The sequence below is a fragment of the Alnus glutinosa genome, chromosome 5 (genome assembly GCF_958979055.1).
Source record: "Alnus glutinosa chromosome 5, dhAlnGlut1.1, whole genome shotgun sequence".
Taxonomy (NCBI): domain Eukaryota; kingdom Viridiplantae; phylum Streptophyta; class Magnoliopsida; order Fagales; family Betulaceae; genus Alnus; species Alnus glutinosa.
Window position 1 is genome coordinate 13804914 of NC_084890.1, and position 21240 is coordinate 13826153.

Here is a 21240-nt window from a genome sequence, read left to right on the forward strand (position 1 = left end):
TGTAAATCTAACATTTTTCTTTACAAATATGCATGTTACGGGCGTTGAAGTGGCATGACAGGCGCAATTATAATATGATCTAGAACTTGTCAATTATTTATTGAGTTAAGCATGAGAAGAAGTAATCTATCAATTAAGAAGAAAGCACGAGAAGAAGAAACCAAAACGTGGTTAAAAGTCTGCATTAGTTGTTGAAGAATGAAGAAGAAGTTCGTACTTCTCCTAGTAAATCCATAAACACTCAAGACTTGTAGTAGCACAACCATTGACCAGTTCAATAGCTGTTATCTATAAATAGACTTATTTCCCATACAATATTTTTTACCCATCACCAAAGCTTAGATATGTCGATGAAAGGAGTCCATTTTGTTGCAATTGTTGCTCTCTTGTCTCTGGTATCCTCCCTTGTCTCTGCCTACGATCCCAGCCCTCTTCAGGACATTTGTGTAGCAGTTGATGACCCCAAGTCTGCTGGTATTTACTTTTTTATTTATCAACATTCTGCTTAGAAGCAAGACTATCGTTATTGCTTTCTTACTCTTGTATGAGATCTTGCAAACTATTATTATGAGTGTATCATATATTTTTTTTCCCTTTTAATGCTAACAAATATTTATTTCCTGCAGTGTTCGTTAATGGAAAATTCTGCAAGGATTTGGAGCAAGCCAAGGCCGAAGATTTCTTCTTTCGAGGGCTCCAAAATCCTGGAAATACAGACAATCGAGTTGGGTCGAATGTTACTGCTGTGAATGTGCAACAAATACCAGGCCTCAACACTCTAGGCATATCTTTGGCTCGCATTGACTTTGCACCATATGGCGAAAATCCTCCCCACACTCACCCTCGTGGCACTGAGATTCTGGTAGTCTTTGAAGGTTCTCTGTTAGTCGGATTTGTCACATCCAACACTGAGAACCGTCTTTTCACCAAGGTTTTAAACAAGGGAGATGTCTTTGTGTTCCCAATTGGTCTCATTCACTTCCAGTTCAACGTGGGACACGCCAATGCTGTAGCCTTTGCTGCTTTGAGTAGCCAAAATCCAGGTGTCATCACAATAGCAGACGCTGTTTTTGGATCTGATCCTCCCATCAATCCTGATGTTCTCGCCAAGGCCTTCCAACTTGACAAGAAAATTATTGAAGATCTTCAGAAAAAGTTTGAATATAAGAATTAGAGAAACTTATGAAAATGTTATGAACCGTTTTCCTCATTCCATCAAACAATATTAAAATAAAAGGTTGCTTATGTAACTCTCCCTAGGTGGAGTAATTGGAGTATAAAATAATATTTAGATTTGTTGAGCAACTTGAGCATATCTCTCTCTCTCTCTCTCTCTCTCTCTCCCTCGCGCTTTTGTAAAACAAAAGATATAGGAATTAGGAAACACTATTGCATGGGGTTAAGTTGAAGGCCATAACTTCTCTTTGAACCAGCTATATATATTTGTCAAAAGCATTAAAAAAAAAAAAAAAAAAGAAAAAGAAAAAAAGATGAATGATTCTAACTTGTCTATGTCTATGTGGGATGTTTAACCACAACTTTGTCTAGCTATATAGGACGTAATTGGTTTAATTTCTCATAATATTACTCTAAAATTTTAAACTCATCTTTTTAATTTGAATTCAGACTTCTTCATATATCTAAAAGGGTATTTCAGAAAAATTGGAATATAAATGTTTATTTTGGTTATTAAAATTAAGGGTGTACATGCAGAAGCGGTTAATTATTTGAAATATCTACAACCGCATCCCCAAAATGCGGATATAACTTTTACATATCGATCTGTATCAGTGCAATTCTTTTTACTAATTGCATCCGCGTGATTATTAAATGCGATTATTAACTGCTATCCGCATATTTGGTAATGGGTTTATTTTTGTCTATTAGGCCTTGTTTGAGTCTCTATATTTTGAAAACATTTGAGGCATGCATATTTTTAGTTTTTTGGCTTGTTTTAAGTTTTTTTAAGCCATAATCTTTTGAAAATATATTGATTTCACATTACTTTTACCTTTTTGCCCAAGTTTTATATTATACGAGAAATTAAGCAATATATCCAGCCAAACTAATGTAAAATAATCTATACTTAATCTAAAAGGACGTCATTTTGATATTAAACACCAAAACATTATCGTTTTGTTGAATTTTCTAAAATCTCTCTGTCTCTGTCTCTCTCTCTCTCTCTCTCTCTATACATATATATAAAGGGTATGCGGATGTGGTTAGCATCACCTAATTAAAACTGCTATCAGCATCCACATATGCTGTGACAACCCGTTTTTTTTTTTTTTTTTTTTTTTTTTTTTTTACAAACAATAGACAAGTCGTCACAGTGGCACGACTATTTGTCGCTCAGCCAACATATGACACATGCCCCATAACATATACCTGATAATCAGAGTTATACCTAACAGCAGAAAACATAATAACACCATCATATTTTCAGCGGAATAATACAACTAAAACGTAACCTGTTGATTTAACAAAAGAGTCATACACATGTCTATCTGTTTAAGGCTTAACATCATTACATCATATAACAAAAGAATGGCTTATACAAAAGAATACGTGACACTCACGTCACAAGCCATATACAAAATATACCAAAAAGGGAGGACACCATAGTCCAACCCATTACAACTGTCGCAGTGAGTCTCAGTCGTAATATCCCAGGTATGACGCTATTGGATCGTCATCTAACTCTAGAGTACCTGCAGCCAAAGTAGCATCATCTATACGGTTGTGGGGGCTTGCCACATCCGTATAGGTGGAATTATGAGCCCACCATCTTAGCATAAATAAATACACTAAGACCTCAGAGGTATACTATTCACTGAGTTTTTGCAAAGAACCAACTTTTCTTATTTTAGTCTCGCGTACACTATAACAGCTATCAATTTATAAACTTTTGTTTCAAAACTCCCATAGCTGATACAGCAAACACCGACTAATAGAAAACATTTAAAACATACTACGCAGCTGAGCATATACGTAAAAGTTCCATTGTTGGAAACATCTACATACATCCTCACCTACTGTAATACTTTTGTTTCAATGAGACTTAGAAAATAATAGCATTTAAGTCATGCAACCATCCGATAGAAATATACATAAGTTCTTTTCCATTGAGACTCTTATGCATACTAATACGTCTAGCAAAACTACTCATAGTATAAAAACATCACACTCATGAAAACAATGCTATACATGCTCATGTAAGTTTCTGTTGTATTCCTATTGGGCATTGGTCCCCCCAATACTAGTTCATGTGTATGTTCCTAAGGGGCATAAATCTCCCAATACTAGTTCATGTGTACGTTCATATGGGGCGTAAATCCCCCTGGGGCGTCGGTCCCCCCCATAGTTCATGCGTGTGTTCGTATGGGGCGTATGTCCCCCCCACTAGTTCATACGTAAGGGGCGTATATCCCCCACTAGTTCATGCGTTTGGGGCGTAGATCCCCCTGGGGCGTATGTCCCCCTTCTAGTTCATGCGTTTGGGGCGTAGATCCCCCTGGGGCGTATGTACCCCTTCTAGTTCATGCCTATGGGACATAGATCCCCCTAATAGTTTGTTTATGCGTTCATGTTTCATGCTCAATGCTCATGCTTAAATACTATACATTTAATTTCATAATCATGCTTTTAACACATGCTTTCTTTATAAAACATAAACAATTCAACATGTCATTTCTTTAACAATTTGCATAACTTAAATCTTTATACTCACTCTAAACTCACCAATCATATTCATTGTTCAAAACATCATCAATATTTCAATATACTCCAAAGTACTCAAATCATCCAAAACAATTCATAATCAACATACAGTTGGTTCAGATTTGTAAAACAATATATATTTTGCAATTCATCATTTATGAAAATAATACTTCTCAGTGAGTAGAATACTCACCTTGGATTACTCGTAATCTTGATTCCAACAATCCTAGGTTTGACCCTCAAAGTGCCGCTATAATTATAACACAATGCACCATTTAGCTTTTAACCAACAACTATAACAATTAGCACTTTGAATAACTCAAAGGCTACAACATGAATTTCCTACTAATTACCTAAACCTATACATGAAAATATTCCTCAATTTGCGATTAAAATTTTCAATTTATATAAATTATTATTTTTAGGACCTAATCCCATAAATGCCTTCTTTCTTTTTTTTTTTTTTGTAAAAGTCATAGATGATTTGAAATTATTTAACACTTCCAATGCAATTAATCCATTAATTCTCAATCTATGTTTTAAACACTTCAAAACCCCAAATTAATTTAACCCATCAAATTAAGACTTCCCAAACCTAACCCATAATTATAAAACACTACCATAATCACAACATCATTAACCCATAGCATTTACTAAGGTTTAATACCCCAAAACACAACTAAAATCAAATAACTAAGAGTTAGGGTTTGAGGAAAACTCACCACAAGATTACCAAACCCAAAACTCAAGGTTTGGGTAGCCTCAAGCAAGTCCCAACAAGCCCAAACACCAAAAGAACATAGAGGATTAAACTCATTTATAAGATTTTACCCAAAAATCACAAAACCATGAGTTTAGTGTTTTACCTCAAAGTGAACGGTAGGAACGTAGATCCGAGTGCAAGGATCTCGTATCCTAAGACGGATCGAAGATTGGACCGTTGGATCTTCGTGAATCAAAGTTTTTGTGTGAAAAATCTTAAGGAAATCCCTCCTCTGTTTTTCTTGCTTTTCTCTTGGGTCATACAGGAAAGAGGGAGTCACTGCCTCTTTCCTTTATGTTTAGGTGAGGCGCACATGCGCCTCACACTTACAATTTTTTTTTTATTATTATTAAATGAAGGACCATCAGGTCCTTCATAACTTAAATGGCCAACGGCCATTTGCTCAAATGGCCGAATGGCCTTTTGAGCAAAAGGCCGTGCGGCCTTGTTTGTCTTTTTTATTTTATTTTATTTTATTTATTTATTTATTTTTGTTATTTATTTATTATTATTATTATTATTTTATCTTTGTAATTTCTTTTCTTTGAACCTAAAAATATTCTCTTACATTTTAAAGACGCTAATTTAACTTAAATTAATTATTTACCCAAATTTTGCGTTTTAGTTATTACAAAATATCTTGAACATTACATATGCTGGTAGGATTTTTGCTAACCACATCCACACATGCATATACGGATAGTTGCGGATAGCGAATGCGGGCGGTTAATATTCATCTGCATGTTCATCCCTAATTAAAATACCTATCATTAACTCATAAATTGTAAGTGTTCATATTTTGGGGCAATGAAACTAACGGGGGAGTTTCAACACAGTAATTATTTTCCTATTGATCTTTCGTATTTTTAAGTACATCAATTTATTTCTTATTTATTACAAGGTACGTACTTAGTGACCATGCCATGTGACATTCACGTGATTTGCTTAATTCCCTTAAAAATTTAGCCTTCAGTTTTATAGAAGGTATTTGATCGTTTGAAAAGTTTGAGGATAAAATTAACAAAAAACTATAATATAATTAGGTGTGATAGTACATTAATTATGCGAGAGTTCAAGAGTTATAATTAGGCTAAAATTTTATGATAAAAAATAGAATGACGATCTGTCAAATTTGATTTTAACTAGAGGTTTTTTGTTATATTTTGATTTGTTAATTAAGTTTCCTAGTCAATAATGCTTTATATAATCATCAGTGTACATCAAACCAAAGGAAAAGACAAATGGCAACAATCATCAGTGCCTGAAGTGCCTTGAAAGTATTTGTCAAAATTATACTTGACCTCCATACAAAAACATCATGTTTCTGTTCCATATGAAATATCAACGAGATTAATGGTGGATTTATGTACGAGTAGTTCACTGTGAATATTCATCTACGTACGTACACACTGAATTGAATAGCCCAGAGTCCAGAGAGAAGGCTGATCGAGGGTTCTTGAAATCTTCTTTGCTTTCAAACCTTTGGCCAACATCCAAGGGTGTTGAATGGTTGCATGTAGTGAATTATATATGAATTATGATGATTGTAGTGAATCTAGTGATGATAATATTGGAATATTATTAGAGATAGTGACAAAACGATCTACCCATGCAAAGTAGTAATATTTATAGAAACTTTTTTTTTCTTTTATAATCATCCTCCCATGCTAACGTCTTAGTCTCAACTAACTCTTGAATGTTTTTTTTTTTTTTTTAATTTTTTTAACAATGACTGATTTAAGAATTTGTTGAGACCAGTATTACAAGATAATTGTGATTTAAAAATGTGGTTTCTAGCATTACGATCTTTTGTATAATACACTACTATTTTACTATGCTGCATGAGATGACATTACGTACCTACCCTTTAGATCAATCACCCTTGGTAAAAGAACAGAAAAAAACAATCGTGAATTGACAATGCATGTCACATCAGCAAAAGTGAGATAATACTGCATGTGGTATGTACGTAACATTTCTCAAAATAAAATGTTATGAATGCATTCATGCATTTGGTGGATGACCATTTAGTTTCATCTATTGGAATTCTACACATTCATGTCATCTTTTAGAATTCCATAACATTTATGTAATACATTGATATAGCCTTTTAATTCATGTCCTATCCTTTCCTATTCCTTAACCTCCCACTATGATTCTATGTCTATAAAAGGGAGTATTGAATACTTTGTAAAACACACAATTATAGAGAAGAATCATACATAGTTCCTGAAGAACTAGTTTCGTATTTACAATCTCTTTATCTTGTCTTGTTATTTTCATTAATTTTACAACACGTTATCAGCACGAAGCTCTAGCCAGTTGTTGTGTTCTTTTGATCTTCAACACCAAAAGCTATCCGTGGGATATTCTTCAATCATTGTAAGCCTCTTTAAGATTTAGTAATCTTATTATCTATTTTGTTAATTAACATTCTAACATATGCTTAGAAATTTTTATTGTTTTAAGAATCATATTAAAACATATGAATCTTATGATCCATGTGCGATTAATATGAACTAAAATGTTATCATTTTATAATGCTATGAATATTGATGTTATGAATTTTGGAAATACTATTAAGAATGAAAATCAAACATCCCAGCAGGATCGTGATAAAGCAATGAATGAAAATCAAGCATCCCTGCAGGATCGCGCTAAAGCAATAATTTTTCTTCGCCATCATCTACATGATGAATTAAATAAAAATGAGTACCTTATAATAAAAGATTCATTGACCTTGTGGAATAATTTGAGGGAGAGATACAAGTACCAGAAGACAGTTATCCTCCCAAAAAGCTCATTATTGTTGGATGCACCTGAAGTTGTACTCTTTAAAATCAGCTCACAGTTAAAACTGTGCACTTATGATGATATATACCATATTTCATGCCTCGAATGTGCTCCTGCAGCAGCAATATCGAGAGTGTAATTTTACAAGATATTCTGAACTAATATCTTGTCTTCTAGTGGCTGAGCAAAACAACGAGCTATTAATGAAAAATCACCAATCTCGTCCAACGAGTTCTACACCATTTTCTGAAGCAAATGGAACCTCATTTTGTGATAATAAAGGAAACCATTATCGTGGACGTGGACGTGGTAGAATATATATATATTATAGAGGTCAATGGGAACGTACTCATAATTCTTACAAAAGAAATTTTCATTTCCACCAGAAGTGGAACCACACTGAGGCGAAAGAATATAAAAAAAAAGGTTTACAGAATAAACCTACAAAGAACTATTAAGATCAATAAATGTTACAGGTGTAATATGAAAAGACATTTGTCGCGTACCTGCCGTACGCCTAAACATCTGATCGACCTATATCAAGCATCCATAAAAGAGAAAGAAAAGTGGATTAAAATGAATTTTGTTAATCACAGTAATCTTGTAGTAATATATATATATATATATATATGTTTTCATTATGTTGTCAATTTTAATTTTATTTTGTTATTTTATTTTGATTAATGAAATTTAATATTTATTTTATTATGTATGGAGGTATGGGCCATACTGATGGAATGATTAATTCCAAAATGATTGGTGAAGATTTGTGTCTAGCAGACAGTTGTACAACGCACACAATTCTTAGAGATAAGAAATATTTTCAATACTTAATATTAAACAAAGCTAGTGTCAATACAATATCAGGTTCATCAAATCTAATTGAAGGCTCTGGAAGAGCAAATATTATATTGCCAAAAGGAACAAAATTTTGTATTGATGATGCTTTGTATTCTTCTAAATCTAGAAGAAATTTAATCAGTTTTAAAGATATTCGTTTAAATGGTTATCATGTTGAAACCACTAATGAAGGCAGTGACGAATATCTTTATATTACTTCAATAATTTCGGGCCAGAAGCTCATATTGAAAAAACTGCCTGCTTTCTCTTCCGGGTTGTATTATACAACAATAAGAACAATTGAATCACATGTTGTGATGCACCAGAAGTGCTCTAATCCAAAAATGTTTATGCTTTGGCATGATCGTCTTGGACATCCGGGAACAATTATGATGCGTTGAATAATTGAGAACTCTCATGGGCATCCCTTAAAGAACCAGAAGATTCTTTTACAAAGTGATTATCCTTGTGCTGCATGTTCTCAAGGTAAACTTGTAATAAAACCATCCCCTTCTAAGGTAATTCTTGAATCTCCATCATTTTTACAAAGAATTCAAGGGGATATATGTGGGCCAATTCACCCTCCATGTGGGCCATTTAGATATTTTATGGTTTTAATAGATGCATCAACTAGATGGTCACATGTTTGCCTACTTTCTACTCGTAATATTGCATTTGCTAGACTTCTTGCCCAAATAATTAGATTACGGGCACAATTCCCTGATTATCCAATTCAATCTATTCGGATGGATAATGCGGGTGAATTTACATCTCAAGCATTTTATGATTATTGCATGGCAATCGGTATTAATGTTGAGCATCCTGTTGCTCATACACACACTCAAAATGGTTTAGCTGAATCGTTTATTAAACGACTTCAGTTAATTGCTCGACCTTTGCTTATGAAATCAAAACTACCTATTTCTGCTTGGGGACATGCAATATTACATGCTGCATCATTAGTTCGGATCAGACCAACATCTTACCAAAAATATTCTCCTTTACAACTTGCATTTGGTCAACCACCAAATATTTTTCATTTTCGCATTTTTGGTTGTGCTGTATATGTTCCAATTGCTCCACCTCAGCGCACTAAAATGGGACCTCAACGTAGACTTGGGATTTATATTGGTTTTGACTCTCCATCTATTATTAGATACCTTGAGCCTTTAACTGGTGATATTTTTAAAGCACGTTTTGAAGACTGTCATTTTGATGAAAATATATTCCCATCATTAGGGAAAGAAAAGTCGTTGCCAGAAGCACGACAAGAAATCACTTGGAAAAATTCGACGTTATCACATTTTGATCCTCGTACAAATCAATGTGAACTAGAAGTTCAGAGGATCATTCATTTACAGAGTATTGCAAATCAATTGCCGGATGCATTTACTGACAACAAGAAAATAATTAAGTCTCACATTCCAGCTGCTAATACTTCAGCAAAGATAGAAGTCCCTGTAGGACAATTAACTAATACAGCAGCAAATGAGTCTAAGGCACGCCTGAAGCGTGGAAGACCTATTGGTGCAAAGGATAAGATTCCCCGGAAGAGAAAAGCACAAGGAAATGAAATCGGCGCTCCTGAAGAGGCCTTACCCACAAAACAGGCAACGGAAATTGATCCATCCAAACTTTCTGTACAAAATTCTCCTGAAAAGAAATCCCCTGAAGAGGAACCTCTTGAAGAGGAATCTCCTGAAGAGTTACCCCCTGAAGAGGAACAGGTACCTGAAAATAATGAGATCTCAATAAATTATATAAGTACAGGAGAAATATTTGATAGAAATAAAATTGTTGTCGACAACATATTTTCATTTAAAGTTGCATTTGACATTACCAGAAGTAATGATGATATTGAACCACAATCCGTCGAAGAATGTCGACGTAGAAATGATTGGCCAATGTGGAAGGAAGCAATTCAGGCAGAATTGAACTCACTAGCAAAACATGAAGTATTTGGACCTGTAGTCCAAACACCAGAAGGTGTGTCGCCTGTTGGATACAAGTGGGTATTTGTACGAAAACGTAATGAGAAAAATGAAATTGTGAGATATAAAGCAAGACTTGTTGCACAAGGTTTCCTGCAGAAACCAGGTATTGATTATGAAGAAACATATTCCCCTGTAGTGGATGTAATTACATTTAGATTTTTGATTAGCTTGGTAGTTACAGAAAGTTTGGATATGCGTTTAATGGATGTGGTTACAGCATATTTATATGGATCACTTGATAATGATATATACATGAAAATCCCTGAAGGATACAAAATGCCTGAAGCATGTAATTCAAAATCCCGAAGTATTTATTCTATCAAGCTACAAAGATCTTTATACGGGTTAAAGCAATCCGGACGCATGTGGTACAATCGTCTTAGTGAATATCTATTGAAAGAAGGATTTGAGAATAATCCAATTTGTCCATGCGTTTTCATTAAGAAATCAGAATCTGGATTTGCTATCATTGCAGTTTATGTAGATGATTTAAATCTTGTCGGGACTCCAGAAGAGCTCACAAAAACTGCCACTTATCTAAAAAATGAGTTTGAGATGAAAGATCTTGGGAAGACAAAATTTTGTCTTGGCTTACAGATTGAACATTTTCAAAATGGAATTTTTGTTCATCAATCAACATACACAGAAAAAGTCCTGAAGCACTTTTACATGGAGAAAGCTCATCCTTTGAGCACTCCAATGGTTGTTCGTTCGCTTGATGTGAAAAAAGACCCTTTTCGCCCTCGAGAAGATGACGAAGAAATTCTTGGTCCTGAAGTACCATATCTTAGTGCAATTGGCGCACTCATGTATCTTGCAAATTGCACACGACCTGATATAGCATTTTCAGTTAATTTACTAGCAAGATACAGTTCTGCACCAACTCGAAGGCATTGGAATGGGGTTAAACATGTTCTACGCTATCTTCGTGGAACAACTGACATGGGATTATTTTATCCAAAAGGTTCAAATTCACAGTTAGTTGGATATGCAGATGCGGGTTTTCTTTCTGATCCGCATAAAGGTAGATCTCAAACAGGATATCTATTTACATGTGGAAGTACTGCTATTTCATGGAGATCTGTCAAGCAAACACTTGTTGCTACTTCTTCAAATCACTCAGAAATTATAGCAATTCATGAAACAAGTCGGGAATGCATATGGCTAAGATCAGTAATTCAACACATTCGAGAAAAGTGTGGTTTATCCACAATCAAAGATAGCCCGACAATATTATAAGAAGATAATGCTGCTTGTATCACACAGATCAGAGGAGGATACATTAAAGGTGATAGAACAAAACATATTTCACCAAAATTCTTTTATACACATGAGCTCCAGAAGAGTGGTGATATTGATGTGAAGCAGATACGATCAAGTGACAATTTAGCAGATTTATTTACCAAAACATTACCAACTGCAACATTTAAGAAGTTGGTGAATAACATTGGAATGCGCCGACTCAAGGATCTTTCATCATAAACAATTGAAGCTCATCATCCTTATGAGGGGGAGTAAAATGATTATGCTGATTGTACTCTTTTTCCTTCGCTAAGGTTTTTCCCACTGGGTTTTCCTTTGCAATGTTTTAATGAGGCAATCCTAAAGCATACGATGACACACAAGAATAGTGTACTCTTTTTTCCTTCGCCACAGGTTTTTTCCCACTGGGTTTTCCTTGGCAAGGTTTTAACGAGGCATATTCTTAGTGTATGGTCTTCCAAGGGGGAGTGTTATGAATGCATTCATGCATTTGGTGGATGACCATTTAGTTTCATCTATTGGAATTCTACACATTCATGTCATCTTTTAGAATTCCATAACATTCATGTAATACATTGATGTAGCCTTTTAATTCATGTCCTATCCTTTCCTATTCCTTAACCTCCCACTATGATTCTATGTCTATAAAAGGGAGTATTGGATACTTTGTAAAACACACAATTATAGAGAAGAATCATACATAGTTCCTGAAGAACTAGTTTCATATTTACAATCCCTTTATCTTGTCTTGTTATTTTCATTAATTTTACAACAATTCTTATGAATATTTATATTATTAATTTTTATTTTAATATTTTTGACGGAGCTACGTACCTACTTTGTATGTATGAACACACGGCGTCCATATTCATCAAAGTCCAAGGAAAGAACAAATGCTCAAAAAATTTCAATGCCTCGTGTGGTTAGTTGTCCGTACGGAGTTTCTCCTTATTATAAAAGAATTACATATATATATATATATATATATATATATATATATATATATATATATATATATATATATATATATATATAATAACAAGAAAACTTAGACGGCGTTTCTAAGATTAACTCAAGAAATACAAATTTTCTGAAAAGAAATACAAGTTTAGAATCACATGCTTTGTTATATATAAAGAAGTATATACGTCGTCTATTAATTATTTTGAAATTATCTGAAGCATTAAAATACATTTTCCTCTTTCAATTGGGAGACCGATTACTTATTAATACAATAAATTTATATATGTTCTGTATGTACGGTGTTCTCTTCTTTTATTCTACTTGTCTTTTTTGTTTATTTATTGATGGCCGGATTAAGTTCTCATAAACAAGTTAAGACCGGCCGTGTCCGTTGACATCTTCAGCAATATTCTAGATTTGAGTGCTTCGGTTGTTAATTGACGAGATCACCTTTTACAAATATGCATGTTACGGGCGTTGAAGTGGCATGACAGGCGCAATTAAAATATGATCTAGAACTTGTCAATTATTTATTGAGTTAAGCATGAGAAGAAGTAATCTATCAATTAAGAAGAAAGCACGAGAAGAAGAAACCAAAACGTGGTTAAAAGTCTGCATTAGTTGTTGAAGAATGAAGAAGAAGTTCGTACTTCTCATAGTAAATCCATAACCACTCAAGACTTGTAGTAGCACAACCATTGACCAGTTCAATAGCTGTTATCTATAAATAGACTTGTTTCCCATACAATATTTTTCACCCATCACCAAAGCTTAGATATGTCGATGAAAGGAGTCCATTTTGTTGCAATTGTTGCTCTCTTGTCTCTGGTATCCTCCCTTGTCTCTGCCTACGATCCCAGCCCTCTTCAGGACATTTGTGTAGCAGTTGATGACCCCAAGTCTGCTGGTATTTACTTTTTTATTTATCAACATTCTGCTTAGAAGCAAGACTATCGTTATTGCTTTCTTACTCTTGTATGAGATCTTGCAAACTATTATTACGAGTGTATCATATATTTTTTTTCCCTTTTAATGCTAACAAATATTTATTTCCTGCAGTGTTTGTTAATGGAAAATTCTGCAAGGATTTGGAACAAGCCAAGGCCGAAGATTTCTTCTTTCGAGGGCTCCAAAATCCTGGAAATACAGACAATCGAGTTGGGTCGAATGTTACTGCTGTGAATGTGCAACAAATACCAGGCCTCAACACTCTAGGCATATCTTTGGCTCGCATTGACTTTGCACCATATGGCGAAAATCCTCCCCACACTCACCCTCGTGGCACTGAGATTCTGGTAGTCTTTGAAGGTTCTCTGTTAGTCGGATTTGTCACATCCAACACTGAGAACCGTCTTTTCACCAAGGTTTTAAACAAGGGAGATGTCTTTGTGTTCCCAATTGGTCTCATTCACTTCCAGTTCAACATGGGACACACCAATGCTGTAGCCTTTGCTGCTTTGAGTAGCCAAAATCCAGGTGTCATCACAATAGCAGACGCTGTTTTTGGATCTGATCCTCCCATCAATCCTGATGTTCTCGCCAAAGCCTTCCAACTTGACAAGAAAATTATTGAAGATCTTCAGAAAAAGTTTGAATATAAGAATTAGAGAAACTTATGAAAATGTTATGAACCGTTTTCCTCATTCCATCAAAACAATATTAAAATAAAAGGTTGCTTATGTAACTCTCCCTAGGTGGAGTACTTGGAGTATAAAATAATATTTAGATTTGTTGAGCATCTCTCTCTCTCTCTCCCTTCGCGCTTTTGTAAAACAAAAGATATAGGAATTAGGAAACACTATTGCATGGGGTTAAGTTGAAGGCCATAACTTCTATTTGAACCAGCTATATATATTTGTCAAAAGCATTAAAAAAAAAAACAAAAAAAAAAAAAAAAAAAAAAGATGAATGATTCTAACTTGTCTATGTCTATGTGGGATGTTTAACCACAACTTTGTCTAGCTATATAGGACGTAATTGGTTTAATTTCTCATAATATTACTCTAAAATTTTAAACTCATCTTTTTAATTTGAATTCAGACTTCTTCATATATCTAAAAGGGTATTTCAGAAAAATTAGAATATAAATGTTTATTTTGGTTATTAAAATTAAGGGTGTACATGCAGAAGCGGTTAATTATTTGAAATATATACAACCGCATCCCCAAAATGCGGATATAACTTTTACATATCGATCTGTATCAGTGCAATTCTTTTTACTAATTGCATCCGCGTGGTTATTAAATGCGATTATTAACTGCTATCCGCATATTTGGTAATGGGTTTATTTTAGTCTATTAGGCCTTGTTTGAGTCTCTATATTTTGAAAACAATTGAGGCATGCATATTTTTAGTTTTTTGGCTTGTTTTAAGTTTTTTTAAGCCATAATCTTTTGAAAATATATTGATTTCACATTACTTTAACCTTTTTGCCCAAGTTTTATATTATACGAGAAATTAAGCAATATATCTAACCAAACTAATGTAAAATAATCTATACTTAATCTAAAAGGACATCATTTTGATATTAAACACCAAAACAATATCGTTTTGTTGAATTTTCTAAAATCTCTCTCTCTCTCTCTCTCTCTCTCTATACATATATATAAAGGGTATGCGGATGTGGTTAGCATCACCTAATTAAAACTGCTATCAGCATCCACATATGCTGGTAGTATTTTTGCTAACCACATCCACATATGCATACACGGATAGTTGCGGATAGCAAATGCGGGTGGTTAATATTCATCCGCATGTTCATCCCTAATTAAAATACCTATCATTAACTCATAAATTGTAAGTGTTCATATTTTGGGGCAATGAAACTAACGGGGGAGTTTCAACACAGTAATTATTTTCCTATTGATCTTTCGTATTTTTAAGTACATCAATTTATTTCTTATTTATTACAAGGTACGTACTTAGTGACCATGCCATGTGACATTCACGTGATTCGCTTAATTCCCTTAAAAATTTAGCCTCCAGTTTTATAGAAGGTATTTGATCGTTTGAAAAGTTTGAGGATAAAATTAACAAAAAACTATAATATAATTATGTGTGATAGTACATTAATTATGCGAAAGTTCAAGAGTTATAATTAGGCTAAAATTTTATGATAAAAAATAGAATGACGATCTGTCAAATTTGATTTTAACTAGAGGTTTTTTGTTATATTTTGATTTGTTAATTAAGTTTCCTAGTCAATAATGCTTTATATAATCATCAGTGTACATCAAACCAAAGGAAAACACAAATGGCAACAATCATCAATGCCTAAAGTGCCTTGAAAGTATTTGTCAAAATTATACTTGACCTCCATACAAAAACATCATGTTTCTGTTCCATATGAAATATCAACGAGATTAATGGTGGATTTACGTACGAGTAGTTCACTGTGAATATTCATCTACGTACGTACACATTGAATTGAATAGCCCAGACTCCAGAGAGAAGGCTGATCGAGGGTTCTTGAAATCTTCTTTGCTTTCAAACCTTTGGCCAACATCCAAGGGTGTTGAATGGTTGCATGTAGTGAATTATATATGAATTATGATGTTTGTAGTGAATCTAGTGATGATAATATTGGAATATTATTAGAGATAGTGACAAAACGATCTACCCATGCAGAGTTGTAATATTTATAGAAACTTTTTTTTTTCTTTTATAATCATCCTCCCATACTAACGTCTTAGTCTCAACTAACTCTTGAATGTTTTTTTTTTTTTTTTAATTTTTTTAACAATGACTGATTTAAGAATTGGTTGAGACCAGTATTACAAGATAATTGTGATTTAAAAATGTAGTTTCTAGCATTACGATCTTTTGTATAATACACTACTATTTTACTATGCTGCATGAGATGACATTACGTACCTACCCTTTAGATCAATCACCCTTGGTAAAAGAACAGAAAAATCAATCGTGAATTGACAATGCATGTCACATCAGCAAAAGTGAGATAATACTGCATGTGGTATGTACGTAACATTTCTCAAAATAAAATTCTTATGAATATTTATATTATTAATTTTTATTTTAATATTTTTGACGGAGCTACGTACCTACTTTGTATGTATGACCACACGGCGTCCATATTCATCAAAGTCCAAGGAAAGAACAAATGCTCAAAAAATTTCAATGCCTCGTGTGGTTAGTTGTCCGTACGGAGTTTCTCCTTATTATAAAAGAATTACATATATATATATATATATAATAACAAGAAAACTTAGACGGCGTTTCTAAGATTAACTCAAGAAATACAAATTTTCTGAAAAGAAATACAAGTTTAGAATCACATGCTTTGTTATATATAAAGAAGTATATACGTCGTCTATTAATTATTTTGAAATTATCTGAAGCATTAAAATACATTTTCCTTTTTCAATTGGGAGACCGATTACTTATTAATACAATAAATTTATATATGTTCTGTATGTACGGTGTTCTCTTCTTTTATTCTACTTGTCTTTTTTGTTTATTTATTGATGGCCGGATTAAGTTCTCATAAACAAGTTAAGACCGGCCGTGTCCGTTGACATCTTCAGCAATATTCTAGATTTGAGTGCTTCGGTTGTTAATTGACGAGATCACCTTTTACAAATATGCATGTTACGGGCGTTGAAGTGGCATGACAGGCGCAATTAAAATATGATCTAGAACTTGTCAATTATTTATTGAGTTAAGCATGAGAAGAAGTAATCTATCAATTAAGAAGAAAGCACGAGAAGAAGAAACCAAAACGTGGTTAAAAGTCTGCATTAGTTGTTGAAGAATGAAGAAGAAGTTCGTACTTCTCATAGTAAATCCATAACCACTCAAGACTTGTAGTAGCACAACCATTGACCAGTTCAATAGCTGTTATCTATAAATAGACTTGTTTCCCATACAATATTTTTCACCCATCACCAAAGCTTAGATATGTCGATGAAAGGAGTCCATTTTGTTGCAATTGTTGCTCTCTTGTCTCTGGTATCCTCCCTTGTCTCTGCCTACGATCCCAGCCCTCTTCAGGACATTTGTGTAGCAGTTGATGACCCCAAGTCTGCTGGTATTTACTTTTTTATTTATCAACATTCTGCTTAGAAGCAAGACTATCGTTATTGCTTTCTTACTCTTGTATGAGATCTTGCAAACTATTATTACGAGTGTATCATATATTTTTTTTCCCTTTTAATGCTAACAAATATTTATTTCCTGCAGTGTTTGTTAATGGAAAATTCTGCAAGGATTTGGAACAAGCCAAGGCCGAAGATTTCTTCTTTCGAGGGCTCCAAAATCCTGGAAATACAGACAATCGAGTTGGGTCGAATGTTACTGCTGTGAATGTGCAACAAATACCAGGCCTCAACACTCTAGGCATATCTTTGGCTCGCATTGACTTTGCACCATATGGCGAAAATCCTCCCCACACTCACCCTCGTGGCACTGAGATTCTGGTAGTCTTTGAAGGTTCTCTGTTAGTCGGATTTGTCACATCCAACACTGAGAACCGTCTTTTCACCAAGGTTTTAAACAAGGGAGATGTCTTTGTGTTCCCAATTGGTCTCATTCACTTCCAGTTCAACGTGGGACACACCAATGCTGTAGCCTTTGCTGCTTTGAGTAGCCAAAATCCAGGTGTCATCACAATAGCAGACGCTGTTTTTGGATCTGATCCTCCCATCAATCCTGATGTTCTCGCCAAAGCCTTCCAACTTGACAAGAAAATTATTGAAGATCTTCAGAAAAAGTTTGAATATAAGAATTAGAGAAACTTATGAAAATGTTATGAACCGTTTTCCTCATTCCATCAAAACAATATTAAAATAAAAGGTTGCTTATGTAACTCTCCCTAGGTGGAGTACTTGGAGTATAAAATAATATTTAGATTTGTTGAGCATCTCTCTCTCTCTCTCCCTTCGCGCTTTTGTAAAACAAAAGATATAGGAATTAGGAAACACTATTGCATGGGGTTAAGTTGAAGGCCATAACTTCTATTTGAACCAGCTATATATATTTGTCAAAAGCATTAAAAAAAAAAAGAAAAAAAAAAAAAAAAAAAAAAGATGAATGATTCTAACTTGTCTATGTCTATGTGGGATGTTTAACCACAACTTTGTCTAGCTATATAGGACGTAATTGGTTTAATTTCTCATAATATTACTCTAAAATTTTAAACTCATCTTTTTAATTTGAATTCAGACTTCTTCATATATCTAAAAGGGTATTTCAGAAAAATTAGAATATAAATGTTTATTTTGGTTATTAAAATTAAGGGTGTACATGCAGAAGCGGTTAATTATTTGAAATATATACAACCGCATCCCCAAAATGCGGATATAACTTTTACATATCGATCTGTATCAGTGCAATTCTTTTTACTAATTGCATCCGCGTGGTTATTAAATGCGATTATTAACTGCTATCCGCATATTTGGTAATGGGTTTATTTTAGTCTATTAGGCCTTGTTTGAGTCTCTATATTTTGAAAACAATTGAGGCATGCATATTTTTAGTTTTTTGGCTTGTTTTAAGTTTTTTTAAGCCATAATCTTTTGAAAATATATTGATTTCACATTACTTTAACCTTTTTGCCCAAGTTTTATATTATACGAGAAATTAAGCAATATATCTAACCAAACTAATGTAAAATAATCTATACTTAATCTAAAAGGACATCATTTTGATATTAAACACCAAAACAATATCGTTTTGTTGAATTTTCTAAAATCTCTCTCTCTCTCTCTCTCTCTCTCTATACATATATATAAAGGGTATGCGGATGTGGTTAGCATCACCTAATTAAAACTGCTATCAGCATCCACATATGCTGGTAGTATTTTTGCTAACCACATCCACATATGCATACACGGATAGTTGCGGATAGCAAATGCGGGTGGTTAATATTCATCCGCATGTTCATCCCTAATTAAAATACCTATCATTAACTCATAAATTGTAAGTGTTCATATTTTGGGGCAATGAAACTAACGGGGGAGTTTCAACACAGTAATTATTTTCCTATTGATCTTTCGTATTTTTAAGTACATCAATTTATTTCTTATTTATTACAAGGTACGTACTTAGTGACCATGCCATGTGACATTCACGTGATTCGCTTAATTCCCTTAAAAATTTAGCCTCCAGTTTTATAGAAGGTATTTGATCGTTTGAAAAGTTTGAGGATAAAATTAACAAAAAACTATAATATAATTATGTGTGATAGTACATTAATTATGCGAAAGTTCAAGAGTTATAATTAGGCTAAAATTTTATGATAAAAAATAGAATGACGATCTGTCAAATTTGATTTTAACTAGAGGTTTTTTGTTATATTTTGATTTGTTAATTAAGTTTCCTAGTCAATAATGCTTTATATAATCATCAGTGTACATCAAACCAAAGGAAAACACAAATGGCAACAATCATCAATGCCTGAAGTGCCTTGAAAGTATTTGTCAAAATTATACTTGACCTCCATACAAAAACATCATGTTTCTGTTCCATATGAAATATCAACGAGATTAATGGTGGATTTACGTACGAGTAGTTCACTGTGAATATTCATCTACGTACGTACACACTGAATTGAATAGCCCAGACTCCAGAGAGAAGGCTGATCGAGGGTTCTTGAAATCTTCTTTGCTTTCAAACCTTTGGCCAACATCCAAGGGTGTTGAATGGTTGCATGTAGTGAATTATATATGAATTATGATGTTTGTAGTGAATCTAGTGATGATAATATTGGAATATTATTAGAGATAGTGACAAAACGATCTACCCATGCAGAGTTGTAATATTTATAGAAACTTTTTTTTTTCTTTTATAATCATCCTCCCATACTAACGTCTTAGTCTCAACTAACTCTTGAATGTTTTTTTTTTTTTTTAATTTTTTTAACAATGACTGATTTAAGAATTGGTTGAGACCAGTATTACAAGATAATTGTGATTTAAAAATGTAGTTTCTAGCATTACGATCTTTTGTATAATACACTACTATTTTACTATGCTGCATGAGATGACATTACGTACCTACCCTTTAGATCAATCACCCTTGGTAAAAGAACAGAAAAATCAATCGTGAATTGACAATGCATGTCACATCAGCAAAAGTGAGATAATACTGCATGTGGTATGTACGTAACATTTCTCAAAATAAAATTCTTATGAATATTTATATTATTAATTTTTATTTTAATATTTTTGACGGAGCTACGTACCTACTTTGTATGTATGAACACACGGCGTCCATATTCATCAAAGTCCAAGGAAAGAACAAATGCTCAAAAAATTTCAATGCCTCGTGTGGTTAGTTGTCCGTACGGAGTTTCTCCTTATTATAAAAGAATTACATATATATATATATATATATATATATATATATATATATATATATATATATATATATATATAATAACAAGAAAACTTAGACGGCGTTTCTAAGATTAACTCAAGAAATACAAATTTTCTGAAAAGAAATACAAGTTTAGAATCACATGCTTTGTTATATATAAAGAAGTATATACGTCGTCTATTAATTATTTTGAAATTATCTGAAGCATTAAAATACATTTTCCTCTTTCAATTGGGAGACCGATTACTTATTAATACAATAAATTTATATATGTTCTGTATGTACGGTGTTCTCTTCTTTTATTCTACTTGTCTTTTTTGTTTATTTATTGATGGCCGGATTAAGTTCTCATAAACAAGTTAAGACCGGCCGTGTCCGTTGACATCTTCAGCAATATTCTAGATTTGAGTGCTTCGGTTGTTAATTGACGAGATCACCTTTTACAAATATGCATGTTACGGGCGTTGAAGTGGCATGACAGGCGCAATTAAAATATGATCTAGAACTTGTCAATTATTTATTGAGTTAAGCATGAGAAGAAGTAATCTATCAATTAAGAAGAAAGCACGA

The 21240-nt window shown here is 33.4% G+C and overlaps 3 protein-coding genes and 2 long non-coding RNA genes across 5 annotated transcripts; 3 read left to right on the forward strand and 2 right to left on the reverse strand.

Annotated features, from left to right (window-relative positions):
- Window positions 1-305: 305 nt before the first annotated feature.
- On the forward strand, window positions 306-1305 carry LOC133868458 (germin-like protein subfamily 1 member 17). The gene is made up of 2 exons (XM_062305358.1): window positions 306-474; window positions 627-1305. The coding sequence occupies exons 1-2, from the start codon at window positions 345-347 to the stop codon at window positions 1172-1174; spliced, it is 678 nt and encodes a 225-aa protein (XP_062161342.1). The 5' UTR covers window positions 306-344; the 3' UTR covers window positions 1175-1305.
- Window positions 1306-2436: 1131 nt separating this feature from the next.
- Window positions 2437-4733, reverse strand: LOC133867599 (uncharacterized). Its single transcript, XR_009900116.1, has 3 exons — window positions 4587-4733; window positions 3914-3970; window positions 2437-2749 (listed from the first exon to the last, which is right to left on the reverse strand). It is a non-coding gene; the product is annotated as an uncharacterized LOC133867599 (long non-coding RNA).
- A 4662-nt stretch (window positions 4734-9395) lies between these two features.
- LOC133867985 (uncharacterized) lies at window positions 9396-10133 on the reverse strand. Its single transcript, XR_009900259.1, has 2 exons — window positions 9957-10133; window positions 9396-9847 (listed from the first exon to the last, which is right to left on the reverse strand). It is a non-coding gene; the product is annotated as an uncharacterized LOC133867985 (long non-coding RNA).
- Window positions 10134-13067: 2934 nt separating this feature from the next.
- Window positions 13068-14074, forward strand: LOC133868497 (germin-like protein subfamily 1 member 17). Its single transcript, XM_062305403.1, has 2 exons — window positions 13068-13243; window positions 13396-14074. Exons 1-2 carry the CDS (start codon window positions 13114-13116, stop codon window positions 13941-13943), a joined length of 678 nt encoding a protein of 225 aa, XP_062161387.1. The 5' UTR covers window positions 13068-13113; the 3' UTR covers window positions 13944-14074.
- Window positions 14075-17212: 3138 nt separating this feature from the next.
- On the forward strand, window positions 17213-18214 carry LOC133867576 (germin-like protein subfamily 1 member 17). Its single transcript, XM_062304321.1, has 2 exons — window positions 17213-17383; window positions 17536-18214. The coding sequence occupies exons 1-2, from the start codon at window positions 17254-17256 to the stop codon at window positions 18081-18083; spliced, it is 678 nt and encodes a 225-aa protein (XP_062160305.1). The 5' UTR covers window positions 17213-17253; the 3' UTR covers window positions 18084-18214.
- Window positions 18215-21240: the final 3026 nt, after the last annotated feature.

Excerpts from the sequence above, each read along its gene's own strand:
- LOC133868458 (XM_062305358.1), top strand. The coding sequence starts at position 345 with ATGTCGATGAAAGGAGTCCATTTTGTTGCAATTGTTGCTCTCTTGTCT. Across the intron at positions 475-626 it reads TGATGACCCCAAGTCTGCTG|TGTTCGTTAATGGAAAATTC; the intron begins GTATTTACTTTT and ends TATTTCCTGCAG.
- LOC133868497 (XM_062305403.1), top strand. The coding sequence starts at position 13,114 with ATGTCGATGAAAGGAGTCCATTTTGTTGCAATTGTTGCTCTCTTGTCT. Across the intron at positions 13,244-13,395 it reads TGATGACCCCAAGTCTGCTG|TGTTTGTTAATGGAAAATTC; the intron begins GTATTTACTTTT and ends TATTTCCTGCAG.
- LOC133867576 (XM_062304321.1), top strand. The coding sequence starts at position 17,254 with ATGTCGATGAAAGGAGTCCATTTTGTTGCAATTGTTGCTCTCTTGTCT. Across the intron at positions 17,384-17,535 it reads TGATGACCCCAAGTCTGCTG|TGTTTGTTAATGGAAAATTC; the intron begins GTATTTACTTTT and ends TATTTCCTGCAG.